This window comes from Choloepus didactylus, chromosome 9, assembly GCF_015220235.1.
Source record: "Choloepus didactylus isolate mChoDid1 chromosome 9, mChoDid1.pri, whole genome shotgun sequence".
NCBI lineage: Eukaryota > Metazoa > Chordata > Mammalia > Pilosa > Megalonychidae > Choloepus > Choloepus didactylus.
The window spans coordinates 120,427,985-120,451,997 of NC_051315.1; the positions used below are offsets into that span (position 1 = coordinate 120,427,985).

The 24,013-nt window shown below is 35.0% G+C and overlaps 1 protein-coding gene and 1 pseudogene across 7 annotated transcripts in view; one reads left to right on the forward strand and one right to left on the reverse strand.

The window, feature by feature from the left end:
* AGFG1 (ArfGAP with FG repeats 1) overlaps positions 1-24,013 on the forward strand; it is a 108,648-nt gene that overhangs the window by 63,608 nt on the left and 21,027 nt on the right. For 5 of the 7 annotated variants that reach the window (XM_037848832.1, XM_037848833.1, XM_037848835.1 and 2 more), the window contains exons 6-7: positions 10,183-10,302; positions 12,454-12,663. In XM_037848832.1, the coding sequence (XP_037704760.1) occupies positions 10,183-10,302; positions 12,454-12,663 (330 nt within the window). The remainder of the gene's footprint in view (positions 1-10,182; positions 10,303-12,453; positions 12,664-24,013) is intronic. The other 2 variants (XM_037848837.1, XM_037848839.1) reach the window with 1 other exon arrangement.
* Positions 14,420-17,933, reverse strand: LOC119543931 (annotated as a pseudogene).

Genomic DNA, 24,013 nt, shown 5'->3' on the forward strand with positions numbered 1-24,013 from the left:
ATGGAAAATTGTATATATTCAAAAGTGACCAGATAATATAACCTTCATGAGCTCATCACTCATGGCTAATCTTGTTTCATCTATAATGCTACCCATTTCCTCCTCTCATGTTACTTTGAAATAAATTTCAGGTATAATATTAGTTCATCCTTAAACAATTTACATATATGTATAAAACAAAAGAACTTCTAAAACATAATCACAATGCCATTATTATTCCCTAAATACTGTAATAATAATAATTCATAAGTCACCATTAAATACCTGGTTGTCTTAAATTATATACGTACATACACAGTTTGAATCAGGGTTCACAAAAGGTCCATGCATTGCAATTGTGAAATATGTCTGTTAGGTCTCTTAATTTATAGGTCCGAATCCCTTTTTTTCCTATTGCAACTTATTTGTTGAAGAAACTAGATCATTTGTCCTGTAGTTTTCCATAATCCAGATTTGCTGATTGCGCCACTGTAGTGCCCTTTAACAAATTTCTCTGGGTTCTGTATTTCTTGCAGATTTGTGGTTGGATCTAGAGACTTGATCAGTCATAGGTATTTTTGGGGGGGAGAGTAAAGGGGTAAACTTGCTACTTAGAGCTTAAGAGGTACCTAATATGTGATTGTGTCTCCTTTTGCAGTGTTAGCTTTTGATGATCAGTATCTGGATTCATTATACAATATGGCAGTCATGTAAATTTGTCATTCCTTCGTTTATGAGCTAAAACACTTCTTTAAAAAACTTTTAGTTATCCAGTGGTAGGGTGGTATAGAAAAGTCAGAATACACATGATTTATTCTTTCTCTTTATTTACTCGTTACCGAAATAATGAATTGATTCCCTGGAATTCTCTAACGGTGTCCTTTCTTTTCGCCTCCATCACTATCATCATAATTTCATAGATTTGGACATTTAATGCATTTCAATTCATTGCTATTATAATCGTTATTGATATTCAGATTTTCCCATCTTTGGAGTGGGAACATCTTCAAGTTGGCTCCTAAGTCTTTCTGAGATAACCATTGTAGTTTTTGAAAATCTTTTTTTTTTTTTTTTTAATTCTTAGTATGTTTAAGAGCAGATAGTATGTTACAAAGAGTTTAATGTGCTTCACCAGAAATTAGAAATTTTCTTTAGTTAATGAAAACTTAAACTTCCTTACCTTGGTAATATTTAAAAATTGATTTTTGAGTTATAGATTTAGTCATTTGTGTCTCCTTAATTGTAATAGCCACACTAGAATAGACAGGGAAGCACCATAATGCAGTGAAAAGAACATGGGCTTCAAAGTCAGAACAGCTAGGTTCAGATGCTGATGTTGCCACTTACCTGCATAACCTTGGACAAGTTACTTAACATTTCTTATTTTTCTATACCATACAACAGCTAGAATAATTTCATAAGTGGTGAGATTCAAATGAGTTGATGGATTTCAGGGATTTGACATATAGAAAGTACAATAAATATTGGTTTTCTTACTGAACCATATATACATGCACACATACTCCACATATAAATATGCATATGTACATATATATACGCACACATGTATGTATATTTATATATATCCATATATATTTAACAAAATTAAGTTCATACTCTATATAGATTTTTTATCTTGTTTTGATCATTGGATCTTAACTAAGTTGCCCCAGATTGTTTCCTAGCAGCTTGTTAATTTTTTTGAGTCTTTGCAGTTGTTTCTTTATGATTCCTTCTACTACTCTTTTAGAAGGTATGCTGTAAATAGTCTAAAAGCATACATTATATTTACATTGGAAATATGTATGGAATCCATTTTTTTAAACTTTATTTTGAAGTTATTTCATACTTACAGGATGGCAAAAATGATAGAAATCCCATACAGAGAACTTACCCCTCCAGCCATCCATCCGTCTATAAACATTTGAGAGTAGATTGAATATATCATGCTCCTTGAACACTTAATACTTCCATGTATGTTTCCTAAGAACAAAGATATTCACTTAGTGACTATCTTAAATACAGGTATCAAGTTTAGGAAATTTAACACTGATGTGAAGCTTATAGTCTGTCTATATTTGTGGAATCTATATTTTATGCCAGTAAGCTTTGATGTGTATATCATAAAATTCACCAATCTACATTTGTCAATGGTTGATTAAGCATCAAACCAAATGTTAGAGCACTAATTTAAGAACTGAATTTTGTAGCAGTTTTATTTGATAATTTGGAACATTGTTTTTTTATTATTTTTGCATGTATATGTAGAGATGTTGGCCAAAACTTATTCTTATTTTTGTGTCACTGATTTCTATAACTTTAATTGTAGGCAAGAAAAATTCAAGTGTGTGTCTTTCTAAAATACATATTCCATAATTTTATAAGCATGGCAGAAACCAATGCCTACAGAATTGATTTCCTATTTGTATTTTATAACTTATTTTACTTTTCTTTAGTCACCTGTGAGATTGTGCTATTGCTTTTTTCTTTTCCTTTCAGTTTGATGATCTGGCTTGTAAAGATGGATAATGACGTTATAAAATATATCATTTATATACCCCCTCAAAATGCTTTGCTTGGGCTAGTTAAGAAACTTGTAGAAAAACTGCTCACCAGCCATTATTTCTTTCTAACAAACATTAAATAAACTTTTTGTTTTAAATACTAATTAATAAAGTATATTTTCTAAGAACATACTTCAGAAGGAAAGATGTAGTCTATATGTTTTTCTGTGTGTGTGTGTGTGTGTGTGTGTGTGTGTGTGTGTGTGTTTGTGCGCTCCCTATAAAATGGGATCCTAGAATGAAGAGGATCTCTTTTTCAGGAGAGATTATAATGAGAAGGAGAAGAGAATAGGAAGCTTAAGTTGTTGGAGCTATAGTAGTGGGTTTCTGTGTTAGCTGAGCTTCCAAAGCTTAGAAGAGTTAGAGAGCCTTCCTTACATCCTTCTTCCACCTTCCAGGTGTGAAGCCATACAAGAGCCTCAGCTCACTGTTCCCACCTGCTGCTTTTGAATGCTGGTAAAAAGAGTTGGTGAAAAAGTCACTGAATATAGAGTGACACTTTTGTGATTTATTAATATATTCTGGATTTTTCTCCATTTTAAGTTTTTTGAAATATACTTTTAAATTGCAACCATAGAGTGTTAAATCATTTGTTTTCTGGTAAGTATATAACAAACTATTTTGTAAATTTTTAGCCATGTTAGTCAAAAAAATGGTTGGTATTCAGCAAATCACTGCAACTCCATAGAATAATTGGCACCAATATTTCACTCATACTTTGAATAACTCCCTTAAATGCTCTTTGAAAATAATGGCCATTATTTAAGTTGTAGGAAATGCAAAAAGGAAATATTTTTGTCATTTGATAGCAAATAGTAGATCTTAAACTATTTTGTCTCTTTTTCACATATGGAAGAAACAGTATAGAGTATGTGAGTCTGTGAGGAAATAGTTAACTGCCAGTAGATTTGGTGAGGTTGCCTGAGAGTTTCTTAGTCTAAAGTTCTCTCTTGCTTATGAATGACTGTCCAAAACACCTTTATTGCTTCATTTGTATTTTAGTTTGATTCCAGGAGAAAAAAATATATATGTGTATTACACTGAAAACACAAGAAAAGTACTCATTCATTTTTCATAAAGTTGTTGCCATCTTTTGATGGTTTGCCTTCGAGTAGTTTTTAGGTATGTACATCAGTGGCATGGTTCAGTTTAAAATGTCTTTTCCAGAGCTTTTGCAAACACTGTGAATCTTTATTTTTCTGCTTAAGTTCACAAATAAAGTCATTGTGTTAGGTTCTCACTCTGAAATTCTCATTTACTTTTTTCTAAGTATTCTTGTATTTTCTATAAGAAACTGTATCCTAAACAGATTGGCATGACAGGTGGAACCTTTAATAGCAATGATAATTATTCACATTTGCCAGTCTGGTTAGCATTATTTTGTAGGGAAACTTGTTTTGTAGATAGATTAGCAGCTTAAAAGCCAGAACTGTCTTTACTCTTTGTATAAACTTCTGGTTGAGGTGGTGTGTGTGGGGTCCCCAGTGTGTTCAGGAGAAGTCATCTTCTACAGAAATATGCATGAAGATAGTAACATAATTTAGTAGTTATTTTGCCAGTGTCACAAATCGTATGAACTATAACTGATTTTTGTCATACCAAATACTAGGGGTCTTAAACTCAAACACCCTACCACCCAGGTAAAACAAATGAGTAACATAACAGAGTGTGGAAGGAACTGTGGTGCCCTTTTTTAAAGAGAAGCAAGAAATCTTGTTTGTTTAAGGTGAAATGCCTCTTTTTAAAATGTCAGGAATTGATGAAAACAGTTTAAAATATAGGTATACTTTGTCTTATTTCTCTTTGCATATACTACTTTTTTTTTTAAATAACAGATTGAATGTTAGTGGCAGCGCTGCATCAAGCAAGTCTTATCGGTGCCATTTTTTCCATCAGTCTGTTCTCACTTTGTCTCTGTGTCACATTTTGGTAATTCTCGTAATACTTCAAAAAATTTAATTATTATATCTGTTATAGTGATCTTTGATATGTGATCTTTTGTATTACTTTTTGTAATTGTTTTTTGGTGCCATGAACCGTGCCTACATAAGATAGCAGACTTAATGTTGTGTGTGCTTTGATTGCTCCACTGACTTGTCATTCCTGTTTCTCTCCTTCTCCTTGGGTCTCCCTATTCCCTGAGTCAACAATATTGAAATTAGGCCAATTAATAATCCTATAGTGGCCTCTGAGTGCTCAAGTGAAAGGAAGAGTCAGTCACACATTCCTTACTTTAAATCAAATACTAGAAATGATTCAGCTTACTGAGAAAGGCATGTCGAAAGTTGAGATAGGCAAAAGCTAGGTCTCTTGTGTCAAATAGTTAACCAAGTTGTGAATGCGAAGGAAAAGTTCTTGAAGGAAATGAAAAGTGCTACTCTGGTGACCACACAGATCATAAGAAAGTGAAACAGCCTTATTGCTCATAAGGAGAAAGTTTTAGTGGTCTGGATAGAAGGTCAAACCAGCCACATTTCCCTAAGCCAAATCCTAAGTGTTCCAGTTTGCTAAAGCTGCCAAAATGCAGTATATCAGGAATGGACTGGCTTTTAACAATGGGGATTTATTAGATTGCAAATTTACAGTTCTAAGCCCATGAGAATGTCCAAATTAAGGCATCAAGAGGTAGATAACCTTCTCTGAGGAAAGGCCAATGGCATCTGGAGTTCCTCTGTCACATGGGAAGGCACATGGCGACATCTGCTTGTCCTTCTCCTGGGTTCTAGTTTCAAGATGTCTCTCGACTTCTGTCTCTCTTAGCATCTCTCTGCTCTTCCCAAATGTCTCTGCCTTTTATCCTCTCATAGAGAATTTCAGTAAAGACTGGCAGGGTCCCATCTCCATGAAAACAGTCAAATCAAAAGGTCCCACCCACAAAATATATCTGCCCCCAAAAGATTGGATTAAAGGAATATAGTCTTTTATAGGGTACATAGTTGGATTCAAACAGCACACTAAGCCAAGGCCCTAACTCTCTTCAATTCTGTGAAGACTGGGAGAAGTGAGGAAGCTGCAGAAGAAATTTGAGGTGGCAGAGGTTGCTTTTTGAAGTTTGGGGAAAGAAACCATCTCCATTACATAAAAGTGCAAGGTGAAGCAGCAGGTGCTGATGTAGACATTGCAGCAAGTTATCCGGAAGATCTAACTAAGATACTTGATGAAGGTGACTACACTAAACAACAGATTTTCAATGTAGATGAAAGATCCTTCTATTGGAAGAAGATGCCATTTTACGACTTGCATAGCTAGAAGGGAGAAGTCAATGTCTGGTTTCAAAGCTTCAGAGGACAGGCTGACTCTCTTGTTAGGGACTAATGTAACTGGTGACTTAACATTGAAACCAGTGTTCATTTACCGTTCCAGAAATCCTAGGGCCCTTAAGAATTATGCTAAATCTACTCTACCTGTGCTCTATAAATGGAACAACAAAGCCTGGATTTATAGCATGTCTGTTTACAGCATGGTTTAATGAATATTTCTACTCCTCAGAAATAAACATTCCTTTCAAAATATTACTGCTCATTGACAATGCACCTACTCACCCAAGAGCTCTGATGGAGATGCACACCTAGATTAATGTTTTTGTGCTTGCTAGCACAACATCCGTTCTGCAGCCCGTGATCAGAGAGCCATTTGACTTTCAAGTCTTGCTATATAAGAAATACATTTTGTAAGACTGCCACAGATAGTGATTCCTTTGATGGGTCTGGGCAAATTAAATTGAAAACTTTCTGGAAAAGATGCACCATTCTAGATACCATTAAGAGTATTAGTGATTCATGAGAGGAGGTCAAAAATAACATTAAGAGGAGTTTGGAAGACAGTTCCAGTCCTCATAGGTGACTTTGAGGGGTTCAAGGCTTCAATGGAGAAAGTAACTACAGAAGTGGTGGAAATAAGAGAACTAAAATGAGAATTGGAGCCTGAATGTGCGACTGAATTGCTGCAGTCTCATGGTAAAACGTCAACGAATGAGGTGTGACTTCTTATAGATGAGCAAAGAAGTGGTTTCTTTGAGGAGGAATCTATTCCTGGTGAAGATGGTGTGAACATTGTTGAAATGACAACAAAGGATTTAGAATATTACATAAACTTGGTTGATAGAGCAGTGGCAGATGTTGAGAGGACTGTCTCCAATTTTGAAAGAAGTTCTGTGGTTAAAGTGCTATCAAACAGCATCACATTCTACAGGGACGTCTTTTGTTAAAGGAAGAATTAATCAATGAAGCAGACTTCATTGTTGTTGCCATGCACAAAATAGCCTTCAGCCACCATCACCCTGATCAGTCAGCAGCGATCAGCATTGAGGCCTTCTATCAGCAAAAAGATGGGCTTGCTGAAGTTTCTGATGATGGTTAGCATTTTTTTAGCAATAAAGTAATTTTAATTAAGGTGTGTATGTTGTTTCTTTAGACATAATGCTATTGCACAACTTAACAGACTACGGTATAGTATAAACTTAACTTTCATACACACTGGGAAATAAAGAAATTCACATTGACTTGCTTTATTGCGGTAGTCTGGAACCAGGCCTGGAATATCTCCAGGGTAGGCCTTTACGTTAAAGATGAAACAAAGCACATTCATCACCTGAATTTGCTGAGGACTGCCACTTGGCATCTTTTGGTCTTCAGTTATCTTTCTTATGCATATCTGTTTCTCATTGAAGAGGATTTACTATTTCGTCATATTCTGTTTTACTTTGATTTCTTTTTTGCAGAGATTGCTTGAGGATCCAGGTAGTAATTTTTGTATTGTTGAATTTATTAATGGTTAATATTCAAAGATGTGTTGCCCCAAATTTCATTCCACAGCATTTATGAATTTTGAAGTTTCCTATAGCCAATCTCTGAAAACAGTGAATAGATTTACTGCCTGCAAATAAAAACTGATATAAATATTACAGAGTGCTGTCTTCCCATAATAAGTAATAGGTATTTGATTAGCGTGTTCGGTGCTGATTGAAAAACCCTCAGGATATAAATATGATAAAATGGACTAGAATAACAAAAATGGATTCTGTTAAACTGATTTTTTTTTCTGTGTTCTTATAAGTATGTTAAATGTAGATTTATCTCCCTATGATATTTATAAATGTACATAAATGAAGAATATGTACTAGTGTTATATACTGCTACATACTCTATATTATAAACTATAAACTGACTAAAGGACCTGATTCCCATTTCTACAAGGAATAAATATATTTCAAGTTTAAAACAACTTAGAAGCTCACCGTTTGGAATTTAACCCACTATAAATTTGATAACTTCTTATGTTCTCTTTTCATTTAGTTTATGGTTGTATATCTATATTATATATTTTGGCCTTGAAGTCATTTTGCCTTTTAGTAGAATTTTTTTTAAAGCCAATTATTTCAAAGCTCTTGAGTTATAGAATCATAGTGCTGTATTTGCAAGTAGAGACCATCAAATGAATTCTCACATTTTGCTAGTTAGAAAACTGGGAGAGTTAGAGGAATTGAGGGACTTGCCCAAGATTGTATTATTACTTATGTTTGGATGGAATCTTCTGATTCTTAGACCAGATTCCCTTTTCCCTGAACTGTACTTGCTTACTATTGTTTTCAGTAATGCTTAAATGATAACTGTGAACTTGTGTAGATATTTCTAAGACATTCGTTTTTTAATTTATTATCTGTCAGAATTTCTTCCATTATATTTCTATTCAAGAGAGTAAATTTTCAACCTACAAAGACATTGACTTTTATCCTGTTAAGAAAACAATAGATTGCTGGAGTATCCAGAAAATATGTGGTTTATATTGTTGAACACTAAGTGATCTTTTAATTTAGTTATGTCTATGCAGTATATGAGAGATGGGGAAAAATTGTGCATAAAAAAGGTTTTCAAGTACAAAGTCTGAGCAGTGCTGTGTGGAGCTAGCATTGCACTTTTCAGAAGGGCTAGAGGTGAGGACACAGGAGGCCAAGTGGCACAGGTAAAAGGTACATTTCCTCCCTTACTGTCACAGCCTTTCAATTATGTACAAAGCAGTCACTACAGAAAATGCTCTTTAAGTTTTCCTGAATTTCTTCCTAAAATAGTGTCTAATATGCTGCTTTGTTCATGCAAGAATTTTTAAATCTTCTTTTTTTTGTTTGTTTAAAAGTAGAATATATATTTTTAATAGTCTTTTTTGGTTTGTTTACAGGTAGAATGTATATATATTGTAAATGCTTGGCAGATTCAGGCACACATAAAAAGAAAATGATGCTTATCTGAAATCCCGCTCTTAGAATAAACTAAAATGCATATTTTCTGTACACAATAATAACATGTTTAGTTAAATAAAATTGGGAGACTAAAGTGTTTCTGAAATTTATTAATCTGTTTACTTTGTCAAAACCATTTTCCAAATGATTGAATGTTCTTTTATTTGATTTTTGTGGCTGTGTTATGTTCTGTTACGATGATCCATAATATATCTAAGTGACCATCTGCTGGTGGCATTTGAATTATAATTTTTTCACTGTTATATAAAACATTGTTTTTGTTTTTTTATGTATATATACACACACACATACACATACATACACACCCCCCACAAAAGTATATGTATATATACACCACAATAAAAAAATCTTTAAAAACATATATTGTCTAGTCATATATACACACATACACACACACAGACACATTTGCACCATTATTTCTTTAGGAGAATTCCTTGACATAGAATTTCTTGTAAAGGATTTGAAGTGGTTGTCTTCACTATGCTCATGACATATTTAACCTTTCCCCGTCCTTTTGCACATGGTTTTCATTCTTACCACTTAGCATTCCCTTTTCTGCATAGCAACCTCTTATTCTCATCACAGCCTTTAAAAATTCTTATCAGGTATTTATTTGAGTCTCTTTTTTTTTTTTTTTGGTCCTAACTTTTGAATTGTTTTAGTCATTAATTTACCCATTTTACATTTAGGGAAGACTAGCAATTTGCTCTTAGGTTAAGTACCAAGTGGGAGACAATAACTTAGTCTTGTTCTCTGAATATGAGGTATAATTATGATACAGTTTCTGCTTGTTGCATTGCTTTCTAACTTTTAGTATATTTAATATAACAGGCTTTTAAAAAACTGGTAATATCTTGAGTTTCTTTGGTAATCATGTCCTTGTTATGCATTCATGTTTTCTTTTCAATATTATATGCTGTATTTGTAAACTTAACAAAAAGAATATTTTACTAATATAATTAAATCATTTTGGTATCATTATTTTAGATTTTCATAACTGATAAGTAGCTCAATACCATTTTAAGTCATTGGATTTTCCAGAATATATTCTACTTTTTGGTCTGCTTTACTATAACTCATGTATTTGATGCCCTTTGTTAATAGAGTCACTTCTAGATACTATTTCTGAGGTCATTCAAAGGGTATTATGAAAAAATTTGTCATTGTACAAAGTGTTTTTGGGAAATTCTGGAAACCCTTTAACATCGCTTGAAATTGGTTTAAGCAAACACTAATAGGATTTAAAATCTGATTTTTAAATTAGTTCTTTTTAAAGTGAGTTGTGATATATAGAAACTTTCATAAAATTGTTAAATTCATTTGTCATCTTTTCATTTATAGTTTTCACATTCATTAACATATCTTGTTCCTTACCATTTACAGCTCAGAATTCTGCAAATGCAGATTTTGCAAACTTTGATGCATTTGGACAGTCTAGTGGTTCGAGTAATTTTGGAGGTTTCCCCACAGCAAGTCACTCTCCTTTTCAGCCCCAAACTACAGGTAGAGCTTCTCTAGCATTATGCCTTAAATGTTTACTTTTAAAAACAAAACAAGACTCTCTAGATTTAGTTTTGAAAAATTAAACTTAAATTCTGTAATTATCTGATTTAAAAATAGTTCTGTCTTACAAAGCTCTGGGGAAACCTGAAATCTTTATTTTTTTTCTTATGTGTTAATTTGTTTTTCTGAGCTTTGGTATGTTGTCTAATTCATTATATCCATTCTCCTCCTTTTCCTGCACATGAATCTTCCTTAAATCTCTCATACATTAGAGGCCCTAATGTACTAAAAATCTTTTTAGGTTCATATGCAGATTGATTTAGGCCAACATTATATATCTGAATAAAGGAAGCCAGTTGGCTGCTTCCATAGATTTAAAAAGGCAGGTAATTTTAAAAGCAACAAGCTTGAGAAAAAAATTTAAATGTTGTTAGTCAAGAGTAGATTATTTAATGGCCGCTCTAATCAAACTTGAAAGTAGTTTTCTCTGCAGGAATTAGTCTCTAAACATTGAAACTCACCTATAAACTATACTGTCTTCAGAAATTCATTGACTACTTCCTTAAATCTTTGGCTGATTATTTTCCTTTCAATTTTTAACTATGTGTATTGTCTTAAACTTTTTTTTTGTCAATTTTCCTTTTTCTTTTTTTTTTCTTTCCTTTAAACTTCACCATTTACATTATTTCTGGCTGTCCAGCATTTAGAATTCTTTCATCTAGCTGCAGTTTTGGTGAATTTACTTCAGCTTTTCCTCTCCAGGCTACTCACAGTAAGTTCTGTTGTCAAGTAGGCATCTTTTACTAATTTGTATGTTTTGTACCATATTTCATGGGCTTTTCAATTATAGATGGTTAATCATATTTTGATGGTAATCTTTTATAAATTCTCACTTCTTTATTATTTAACTCAGACTTATAAAATAACACAATAGTTATACAATAAAATGAAAGTAAGTTGGTTTGATAACTCAGTTTTTAGTACTTTAAAATTCTTCATACATATTATGAAAGCTTTTTATCTACTTTGCTTGCCAGCTACTTGTAGCAGTTTACTAATTTGTAAATATAAACACACATTATCGTAGTATTAAGTGAAAACAACTGGAGTTTAATTCCTGAATGAGATTCATCAGTATGTGTTTATTTTAGAATGTCTTAAGAACTGATTGATAGAAAGTGAGTTCTTTTTGATAGGGGTGTACCCATTTTGCTTTTAAAATGCTTATAGATATACTTTGCTATCACTTTATATATGTATATACCACTCTGATTGCTGAAACTGAAGTTTAGGAATAAACAGTATCTAAAAACTGTGGGATCAAAAACATAGAATCAAATATACTGGCTCAAGTCCTTGGATAGTATTTTGAGGAAGATCTCTAGAATAGAAGGCAGACTTGAAAGACTTAGTAGGATATATACCGAAGGGACCATTATCTGACTTGTGCTTTATGAAGTCAATTTTTGCTGTAATATTTTAATTATTTATATATTGTCTACTCTAATTTTTATTCTTTGAACTATTCATGATAGGGCAGGATTCAGCTGTGGACATCATGGTGGTGTATGCACATAAAGTTATGTGCAGTTAAATAATACCTCTTCAGTTGAAATAAATCTAAAGTTCAGCAACTGCCTTTTAAGAAATCATGAATCTAAATAGATAGTACATCTTAAACATTGTTACTCTCTAGCCCTGGGATTTGTTTAAATCATGCTTCTAGGGATCTGTAAAACCTTAACTCTTCCAAGTAAGATACCTTGCATCTTGTTTGCAGAATCTCTCTTAAGAAAGAACTAGTAAAAGGTCATAATTAGTACATAGCTGGACTTTCTCTAAAGTAATTGAGTCTCAAACTAGGTAGCATAGAGTTACTGCCCCTAAGAATTATATTTTTCTCTCCAGGGTAGATAAACATTCAAACATGTTACCCCTAACATATTGCCCGGGCCTTTGAAAATCTAGTTTCACAAATTATGAAAAGTCAAGTGTAGAGGATTAAAGTTGAATGCCATATGGCAGTCATTAATTTTAAGGTTGTAGGATTGTTTATAGAACACTTAGTTTAGAACGAAATGATCATATTATCTACCAAAGAACATTGGGAAACATTTAGAAATTTTAAGTGTTCTGTCTATTTTGTTGCAGGTGGAAGTGCTGGATCAGTAAATGCTAATTTTGCTCATTTCGATAACTTCCCCAAATCCTCCAGTGCTGATTTTGGAAGCTTCAGTTCTTCCCAGAGTCATCAAACAGCATCAGCTGTTAGTAAAGTTTCAGCGAATAAAGCTGGTCTACAGACGGCAGACAAATATGCAGCACTTGCAAATTTAGACAATATCTTCAGTGCTGGACAAGGTATACAAATTTGTTTATTAAATAGTGCTCTGAATTTGATTGTGTTCATTAAAATCTGAGAATGTTATGCTTTTCTCAGGTGTTGTGTAGAAATTCTGTCTATAATAAACATTTCAGTACATTCATGATTATTATGGCACATTTTAGGCCTGAAATGTTTCAGATTCCAGTCATTATAACCCTTTGAAGCATAATGCAGAACTTTGTTAATAATAACAGTCAATATTTTAGCCACTAGGCTGCTGTTCACAGGGTGTTTTAAAAATGTTTTTTCTTTCGGTTTCCTATACACTTAAGTTGAAGAGGTCTTCACATGTGGAATAAATTGGAAAATACATTTGTACTTTGGGGACTCATAATTGGAAAGGTCACGTGGCTTAATTAAGAAATTTTGGTAGTACTGATACTCCTTAATGTGGACTAGTTTTTTTATGTTCACTGTAGTAACAGCGAATAAAACTAAAACAGTGCACTTACTCCAATATGAAATCGTATTCCAAAAGTAGTAGTCGAGTATAAAGGAAATTTCAGATTACATATTACTGTTTCATTGCTAAAACTAAAGGTTCATTCCCTTTGTTTTTTTAATGCACTATTCAGACATTAAAATAACTATAACTGCTATGAGGATAATTGTAGATGGTTCTGAACATTAGCACAGTTCATGCTCAATTTTGTGGGTATCCTATTAACTTTCATTTTATGAATTATCTTTTTTTTATTAAAACCTAATAAAATAGGTGAACAAACCCCATTATGGTCCATCCATCCATGTTGTGTGTGTGTGTCCCAGTTTTGGCCATTGTTTGTTTGTTTATGGAAACATAATTAAATGCCACTTAGAAAATCTTTAACTTAGGGTCAGGCCATTGGTTTATCTAAATATAGGTATATCCTGACCTATATTTTGAGAGTTTCCATGGAAGATCACCAATGGTTAAATTGTTCCAATTAAAGTGAATAGTTATATGACTGACCTAATCAATACCATTAAGGATTTCTCAGTGTATTTTATTATTTACTTAGCACAATTTGCCATGCTAATGCTATCAGTACCAAACTGCAGGCAAGATTACTTGAGAAATAGGCAGAAAACTTGAGCATCCTGCCTTCACTCTCTGCATTCACCTCATCTGTTTTTCTTTTCAAAACAACCTTCCTTGCTCAAATGCTACTTTTCACCAGCTCTTAAGATCCCCTGGCATGTATCAGAATAAGGAACATTAAAATGGCAGTGGCACCTATGATAGCACATTCATTACACTATCCAAGCTAAACCTAAATAAACGTTTTCTTCTCTTGACATGCTGCTTAGTGGCAAGTATACTTCTTCTAGACAAACATGGAGAATCTTTCCTTTTTTTCATCTCCCCTCTTAAAAATGTTTGCTTGAGGGAATTTGGAGCTCAAGAACTCACCAATAAATAATCCTACTATTCAATAAATATACTCTGTTAAGTTTAATGTACAAATATGATAATAAAGGTTTGAAAATGGACTCTTGTCCAGTGCTATATTGCCACTTAAAGTTAACAGGCCTAGTGATCATTCGTTTCCAAAAGAGTCATGTTATGTTCAGGTCTGTCAATAACAAAACCTATTATCTAAACAGATTTATTCTTTTTGACTAGACACGAGAGTTTTTCCTCCATTATTTTCAAAGATCAGCTATGGTGCTTTTTTTATGGCCATTATCTATGATAAATACTTCAGAGCCAGAAACCATTTGCATTCTGAGCTAGGGTCCCTGGTCAAGTCAGGAATGTTCTTCAGTGCTGCTGCTAAATGATCTGCTCTGGACATGATTTCTCAGTTGCTCTGTAAGTTCAGGATTCTGTTGCTGTATCTGCTGAGCGAACTGCTGTCCCGCTTAGATGAGGCTAGGTAGATTAGTGAGGCCCCCAACTCCAGCAGCAGGTCTCCCAATGGCATTTGTCATCATTCCTGACATTAGCTGAGGATTCTGCATTAAACTTGCAGCCATACTAATGAAGGCTAGATTATTTATCAGGCTGATCATGTCAAAGCTCAGTCCAGTTTCTGTAGGACTGGATACCTCTCTTAGCTTCTGTTCTGCTATTTTGAGATTTGACTTACAGGAATCATTTTCAGGGTCAAGCTCCAATGCCTTTTGATAACTTCTAACTGCTTCTTCAAATTTTTTCATTGCAGTGAGGGCCAACCCCATTCTTCCATAGGCTTTGCTGTACTTTGAATCAATTGCTGTTGCTTTTTACAATCCTTTATTGCATCTGAATAGTTACTAATTTACTCTGCGCAGCAGCCCTGTTGCAGTAATAAACCGCATTTTTTGGATCCAGTTCTATTACCTGTGTATAGTAATTCACTGCAGCATCATAATTTTCTTCTTTTATGTGATTGTTGCCTTCATCTTTTGTTTTTTTTTTTTAACTAATGAATTTCAATGTGTGCATGTTGTGCAATGTGTTTGAATATGTGGGTGTGAAATATAGTGACACTTTTGTTCTATTAAGTTTTTTTTTTTTTCCCCAATTTTTCTTTTTTTTTTTCCATTTTTATTGAGATTGTTCAGATACCATACAATTATCCAAAGATCCAAAGTGTGCAATCACTTGCCCCTGGGTACCCTCATACAGCTGTGCATCCATCACACTTAATTTTTGTTCAATTTTTAGAAACTTTTCATTACTCCAGACAAGAAATAAAGTGAAAGATGAAAAAAGAAAAAAAGAAAAGGAAACTCTAAACCTCCCCTATCCCTAACCAACCCCCCTCAATTGTTGACTCCTAGTATTGATATAGTACGTTTGTTACTGTTTATGAAAAAATGTTGAAATACTACTAACTGTAGTATATAGTTTGTAATAGGTATATAGTTCTTCCCTATATGCCCCTCTATTATTAACTTCTAATTGTATTGTCATACATTTGTTCTGGTTCAGGAAGTGATTTCTAGTATTTGTACAGTTGATCATGGACATTGCCCACCATAGGATTCAGTTTTATACATTTCCATCTTTTGACCTCCAACTTGCCTTCTGGTGACATATATGACTCTGAGCTTCCCCTTTCCACCTCATTCACACTATTCGGTGCTGTTAGTTATTCTCACATCTTGCTACCAACACCCCTGTTCATTTCCAAACATTTAAGTTCATCCTAATTGAACATTCTGCTCATACTAAGCAAGAGCATCTACATTTCTTCCACAAGGCAGGAGGGAGAGTCAAAGAAGGTAGAGAGGCAAAAGGAAGAGGAAACAAAAAAAAAATGACAACTAGGAAGCAGCAAAAGGAAAAATAACCTTAAATCAAAGTAGAATAAAGAATCAGACAATACCACCAATGTCAAGTGTCTAACATGCCTCCCCAGGAAAAATAACCTTAAATCAAAGTAGAATAAAGAATCAGACAATACCACCAATGTCAAGTGTCTAACATGCCTCCCCTATCCCCCCCTCTTATCTTCATTCACCTTGGTATATCACCTTTGTTACATTAAAGGAAGCATAATACAATGATTCTATTAGTTACAGTCTCTAGTTTATGCTGATTGCATCCCTCCCCTAATGCCTCCCCATTTTTAACACCTTGCAAGTTGACATTTGCTTGTTCTCCCTCGTAAAAGAACATATTTGTACATTTTATCACAATTGTTGAATACTCTAGATTTCACCAAGTTACACAGTCCCAGTTGTTATCTTTCCTCCTTTCTTGTGGTGTCTCACATGCTCCCCATCTTTCTCTCTCAACCGTATTCATAGTTACCTTTGTTCAGTGTATTTACATTGTTGTGCTACCATCTCCCAAAACTGTGTTCCAAACCACGCACTCCTGTCTTCTATCACTCTGCAGTGCTCCCTTTAGTATTTCCTATAGGGCAGGTTTCTTGTTCACAAAGTCTCTCATTGTCTGTTTGTCAGAAAATATTTTGAGCTCTCCCTCATATTTGAAGGACAGCTTTGCTGGATATAGGATTCTTGGTTGGCAGTTTTTCTCTTTCAGTACCTTAAATATATCATACCACTTCCTTCTTGCCTCCATGGTTTCTGCTGAGAGATCCGCACATAGTCTTATTAAGCTTCCTTTGTATGTAATGGATCGCTTTTCTCTTGCTGCTTTCAGGATTCTCTCTTTGTCTTTGACATTTGATAATCTGATTATTAAGTGTCTTGGCGTAGGCCTCTTCATATCTCTTCTGTTTGGAGTACGCTGCGCTTCTTGGATCTGTAATTTTATGTCTTTCATAAGAGATGGGAAATTTTCATTAATTATTTCCTCTATTATTGCTTCTGCCCCCTTTCCCTTCTCTTCTCCTTCTGGGACACCAATGATACATACATACATTATTGTACTTTGTTTCATCCTTGAGTTCCCGGAGACGTTGCTCATATTTTTTCATTCTTTTCTCCATCTGCTCCTTTGCGTGTAGGCTTTCAGGTGTTTTGTTCTCCAGTTCCTGAGTGTTTTCTTCTGCCTCTTGAGATCTGCTGTTGTATGTTTCCATTGTGTCTTTCATCTCTTGTGTTGTGCCTTTCATTTCCATAGATTCTACTAGTAGGTTTTTTGAACTTTTGATTTCTGCCGTATACATGCCCAGTTCTTCCTTTACAACCTCTATCTCTTTTGCAATATCTTCTCTAAACTTTTTTAATTGATTTAGCATTAGTTGTTTAAATTCCTGTATCTCAGTTGAAGTGTACGTTTGTTCCTTTGACTGGGCCATAACTTTGTTTTTCTTAGTGTAGGTTGTAATTTTCTGTTGTCTAGGCATGGTTTCCTTGGTTATCCAAATCGGGTTTTCTCAGATCAGAACAGGCTCAGGTCCCAGAGGGAAGAAATATTCAGTATCTGGTTTCCCTGTGGGTGTGTCTTAGAAAATTGCTCCACCCTTTCATGCCTCAGGTCACGGTGCTTTTCTGCCCAGCAGGTGACGCCTGTTAGCCTATAATTCTTGACTGGTGTGAGGAGGTATGGCCGTGTTCCCCCAGGCTCTGGGGTCTGGTTCTGAATGCCTTCATCTTTTAATTGGTCAGCTTTCCCCACATCTTCAGCCACTGAGTTTGAGAGGGGCACAATATCATTCTTACAGAGGGAATTTGTGAATATTTCTGTCAAGGGCTGTGTACCTGCTAGGTGTGTGTTTTCTGAGGTGATCTTAAAAACCGTCTCCAGGCACTGAATTGCAACTTCCAAGCTTTCTTGTTAATCTGAAGTATAATCATCCATTTGATTTTGTTCCAATAAGGAACGAATAACTGCATAAACTAGGTGCTTGATAGATGACATTTTAGAAGTTTAAACACTTGTCCCCGGCAAGACGTGAGATGAGTGCAGCAGGCCCACCAGCGTCATAGGCCAGTCCGCCTGCCTCTAGTCTTCGAGGCTTGAGCCTGTCTCCTGAGTCGCAGTGCAGGCAGCGGTGACCCAAACTTCCCCGGCTCCGCAGCCACCAACGTCCCCTCAGCCCATCTAACAGCGTTTACTCCAGGCGCCTGTGTCTCACCAGAACCGCCCATGGGGCGGTGCAGGACCTGGTTGTTCTTTTTTATTTTTAGTTTTTATTCTTACTCTGATTCTTTCTGGTGTAAGGAAAATGTTCAAAAATAGATTGGAGTGATGAATGCACAGCAATATGATGGTACTGTGAACAGTTAATTGTACACCATGGTTGATTATATGGTATGTGAATATATCTCAATAAAACTGAATTAAAAAAAAATATGTATAGGATTCCCATGCTCCACCACCACCACCTTGCATTGCTGTGGAACATTTGTTACAATTGATGAGAGTACTTTTTTGTAATTGTCCTTTTTTTTTTTAGTAGTAGTTACCTTTGTTACAATTGATGAAAGATTATTAAAATAACGGTATTAATTACTCTACATGGTTTACATTAGGTGTATTTTCCCCCATGTACTACCCTATTATTGACACCTTGTATTAGTGTTGTGCATTTGTTACAATACATGAAAGAACATTCTTAGACTTGTACTACTAGCAGTAGTCCATCATCTGTAGTAAGGTTCACTTTGTTATACAGTCCTATGTTTTATCATTTAATTTTTATTCTGGTAACATGTATGTCCCAAAGTTTCCCTTTAACCATGTTCACTTATATAATTCAGGGCTATTAATTACACTCCCAATAATGTGCTACCATTACCACCCTCCATTTCCAAAGCTTTACAATCAAACTTAACTGAAATTCTGTACAAATTAAGCATCAGCTCCCCATTCTCTTACCCCAACCTATCCCTTGGTAACCTAAGTTCTAGGTTCTAATTCTACGAGTTTGCATATTCTAATTAATTCGTATCAGTGAGGTCATACAATATTTGTTGTTTTGTGTCTGGCTTATTTCACTTTGCATAATGTTCTCAAGGTTCATCCAAGTTGTCACAAGCATCAGGACTTAATTCCTTTTTAAGGCTGAATAATTTTCTAATATTCCATTCATACCCATTATCAGGAAATATGCTTTTTTTGTTGTTATAGTTGTATTCAGACTCCTATGTGGAATTAAAGAGTAGACTTGTATATTGAGGATACAGTACTATTGGGTTTTGCATTTTACCCCTTTAATTACCCTTACTGATAATCTTCATTTCGTCACACTACTTCAAGCCACTCTCTCCTGTCTTTTCCTTTTTAATAAGGCCTAGCAAGCATAATAACATGCCGCCCTCTCACTTTCTCTTCGCCCACCCCCTAAGTACTTAGAGGCAAAATTAGGACCTGAATCTAGATATTCCTTCTATATATTCAGAATTTTTTCCACCACCTGAGGCTGCCTCATAAAGAAAGAACACTTCATATTTGGTTAAAGAATGTAGACTATGCTTCAAGAAACCATGAAAATAGTATTTTATAGTTGATTTCCTACAATGGTCAATTCTTTTTAAGAAAGCCTTGGTCATGTTTTCAAATGGTCAAAACCATGATCGATGTCTTATTCAGAAATCCCTTAATATCAGCTGCAAACTGATGACTTACAAACTAATTTTGAAACTTCTAGTTTCAAAAAAAATAACGGAGAAAATTTTCATTTTTTTCCTAGATGCTTGCTTTTTAAAAAAATTTTTTAAATTTAATTTTATTGAGATACATTTATTGAGATATATACCATACAGTCATCCATGGTGTACAGTCAGTTGTTCACAGTACCATTATATAGTTGTGCATTCATCACCACAATCAATTTTTGAATATTTTCATTACCACACAAAAAAGAATAAGAGTAAAAGTTAGAAGTAAAAAAGAACATCCAAAACATCCCATCCCCCCCATCCCTCCCTATTATTCATTAACTTTTTGTCCTCATTTTTCTATTCAACTGTGCATACACTGTACAAAGGGTCTGGGAACCACAGCATTTTCACTCAATGTAAGCTATGTAGTTAAATACAATCATATTCAAATATAGAGGTTACTGGGTTGCAGTTCAACAGTTTCAGATATTTCCTTCTAGCTATTTCAATACACTAAAAACTAAAAAGGGGTAGCTATGTAATTGCATAAGAATACCACCCCCCCCGCCCCCAAATGACCTCTCAATTCTATTTGAGCTCTCTCAGCCACTGAAACTTTATTTGGTTTTGTTTCTCTTCCCCCTTTTGGTTCAAGTATGCTTTGTCAATCCTGTGATGCCAGGGCCAGGCTCATCCCCATGAGTCATGTCCCATATAGCCAGGGAGATGTACACCCCTGGGAGTCATGTCACATGTAGTGGGGAGGGCAGTGAGTTTACCTGCAGAGTTGGCATAGAGAATGAGACCATAGATGCATGCTTTTTTGCTTCAAGGACATAAAGGGTCAAGAAATCCCATTAACAGAGTTTACTGAGGGGTTATTTGATGGTTTCTATACTAACATCTTTTGAACTACTTTTTATTAATAGCTTGGTACTTTTAAAAAATTTATGATTTTGAAAGTATATTCTTATACCCAATTTTGGTCTTAAAGACAATAATTTGCCTCTAAAAATGTGTAGTACAGAGGTGAAAAGCATGGGTCTATTGCTTGACTGAATTTTGTAGCCTGATCTCGGAACCTCAGTTTTCTCATCTCCAGAATGAGGATAATAATAGCATTGACCACATGGAGTTATATCTATTATTGCATATAAGACATTTAGAACAATGCCTAGTACATAGTAAATACTCAGTTAATATTTCCTGTTATTATTATCTCTGATTTTTTTTCGTGGGAAAATGATACGATTACTAGGGTGTTTGTATTACGTCTGGCTTTTTGTGAATTTATATATTCACTTGAGTGAGATGCACCAATCTTAGAGATGTTAATGTAGCACTTTGAAAATTTCTTCTTTACATATAATTTAGACATATTATTAGTACAGAGTCTTAAGTTTTTGTTACAGAAACAATATTGTCTTTTTCTCAGAGGTATATATAGCAAGTGATCTTGCTGATGTTAGATAATTATTTTAATAGTTTAAGATTTGAGAATCCTGTCCATTTATTTGGTTAGCTCCAAATCCCTTTTTTTTTTAATCATCATTTTATTGAGATATATTCACATACCACGCAGTCATACAAAGCAAATCGTACTTTCGATTGTTTACAGTACCATTACATAGTTGTACATTCATCACCTAAATCAATCCCTGACACCTTCATTAGCACACACACAAAAATAACAAGAATAATAATTAGAGTGAAAAAGAGCAATTGAAGTAAAAAAGAACACTGGGTACCTTTGTCTGTCTGTTTCCTTCCCCTATTTTTCTACACATCCATCCATAAACTAGACAAAGTGGAGTGTGGTCCTTATGGCTTTCCCAATCCCATTGTCACCCCTCATAAGCTACATTTTTATACAACTGTCTTCGAGATTCATGGGTTCTGGGTTGTAGTTTGATAGTTTCAGGTATCCACCACCAGCTACCCCAATTCTTTAGAACCTAAAAAAGGTTGTCTAAAGTGTGCGTAAGAGTGCCCACCAGAGTGATCTCTCGGCTCGTTTTGGAATCTCTGCCACTGAAGCTTATTTCATTTCCTTTCACATCCCCCTTTTGGTCAAGAAGATGTTCTCCATCCCACGATGCCGGGTCTACATTCCTACCCGGGAGTCATATTCCACGTTGCCAGGGAGATTCACTCCCCTGGGTGTCTGATCCCACGTAGTGGGGAGGGCAGTGATTTCACCTTTCAAGTTGGCTTAGCCAGAGAGAGAGGGCCACATCTGAGCAACAAAGAGGCATTCAGGAGGAGACTCTTAGGCACAAATATAGGGAGGCCTAGCCTCTCCTTTGCAGCAACCGTCTTCCCAAGGGTAAAACTTATGGTAGAGGGCTCAACCCATCAAACCACCAGTCCCCTATGTCTGTGGTCATGTTAGCAACCATGGAGGTGGGGTAGGCGAATACCCCTGCATTCTCCACAGGCTCCTCAAGGGGGCACTACATCTTTTTTTTTTCCTTCTTTTTCTTTTTTTTTTTTTTTAACTTTCCCTTCTTTTTTAAATCAACTGTATGAAAAAAAAAGTTAAAAAGAAAACAAACATACAATAAAAGAACATTTCAAAGAGACCATAACAAGGGAGTAAGAAAAAGACAACTAACCTAAGATAACTGCTTAACTTCCAACATGTTCCTACTTTACCCCAAGAAAGTTACATAATATAGCAACATTTCTGTGAACTTGTTCCTACTATATCCATCAGAAATTAACAGACCATAGTCATTTCTGGGCATCCCCAGAACGTTAAATAGCTTATCTGTTCTTCTTGGATTATTGTTCCCCCTTCCTTAATTGCTCTCTACTGCTAGTTCCCCTACATTCTACATTGTAAACCATTTGTTTTACATTTTTCAAAATTCACATTAGTGGTAGCATATAATATTTCTCTTTTTGTGCCTGGCTTATTTCGCTCAGCATTATGTCTTCAAGGTTCGTCCATGTTGTCATAATGTTTCACGAGATCGTTCCTTCTTACTGCCGTGTAGTATTCCAACTTGTGTGTATACCACATTTTATTTATCCACTCATCTGTTGAAGGACATTTGGGTTGTTTCCATCTCTTGGCAATTGTGAATAATGCTGCTGTGAACATTGGCGTGCAGATATCTGTTCGTGTCACTGCTTTCCGATCTTCCGGGTATATACCGAGAAGTGCAATCGCTGGATCGAATGGTAGCTCTATATCTAGTTTTCTAAGGAACTGCCAGACTGACTTCCAGAGTGGCTGAACCATTATACAGTCCCACTAACAATGAATAAGAGTTCCAATTTCTCCACATCCCCTCCAGCATTTGTAGTTTCCTGTTTGTTTAATGGCAGCCATTCTAACCGGTGTGAGATGGTATCTCATTGTGGTCTTAATTTGCATCTCTCTAACAGCTAGTGAAGCTGAACATTTTTTCATGTGTTTCTTGGCCATTTGTATTTCCTCTTCAGAGAACTGTCTTTTCATATCTTTTGCCCATTTTATAATTGGGCTGTCTGTACTATTGTCATTGAGTTGTAGGATTTCTTTGTATATGCAAGATATCAGTCTTTTGTCAGATACATGGTTTCCAAAAATTTTTTCCCATTGAGTTGGCTGCCTCTTTACCTTTTTGAGAAATTCCTTTGAGGTGCAGAAACTTCTAAGCTTGAGGAGTTCCCATTTATCTATTTTCTCTTTTGTTGCTTGTGCTTTGGGTGTAAAGTCTAGGAAGTGGCCTCCTAATACAAGGTCTTGAAGATGTTTTCCTACATTATCTTCTAGGAGTTTTATGGTACTTTCTTTTATATTGAGATCTTTGGTCCATTTTGAGTTAATTTTTGTGTAGGGGGTGAGGTAGGGGTCCTCTTTCATTCTTTTGGATATGGATATCCAACTCTCCCAGTCCCATTTGTTGAAAAGACCATTATGGCTCAGTTCAGTGACTTTGGGGGCCTTATCAAAGATCAGTCGGCCATAGATCTGAGGGTCTATCTCTGAATTCTCAATACGATTCCATTGATCTATATGTCTATCTTTGTGCCAGTACCATGCTGTTTTGGCAACTGTGACTTTATAATAAGCTTCAAAGTCAGGGAGTGTAAGTCCTCCCACTTCGTTTTTCTTTTTTAGAGTGTCTTTAGCAATTCGAGGTATCTTCCCTTTCCAAATAAATTTGATAACTAGCTTTTCCAAGTCTGCAAAGTAGGTTGTTGGAATTTTGATTGGGATTGCATTGAATCTGTAGATGAGTTTGGGTAGAATTGACATCTTAATGACATTTAGCCTTCCTATCCATGAACATGGAATATTTTTCCATCTTTTAAGGTCCCCTTCTATTTCTTTTAGTAGAGTTATGTAGTTTTCTTTGTATAGGTCTTTTACATCTTTGGTTAAGTTTATTCCTAGGTACTTGA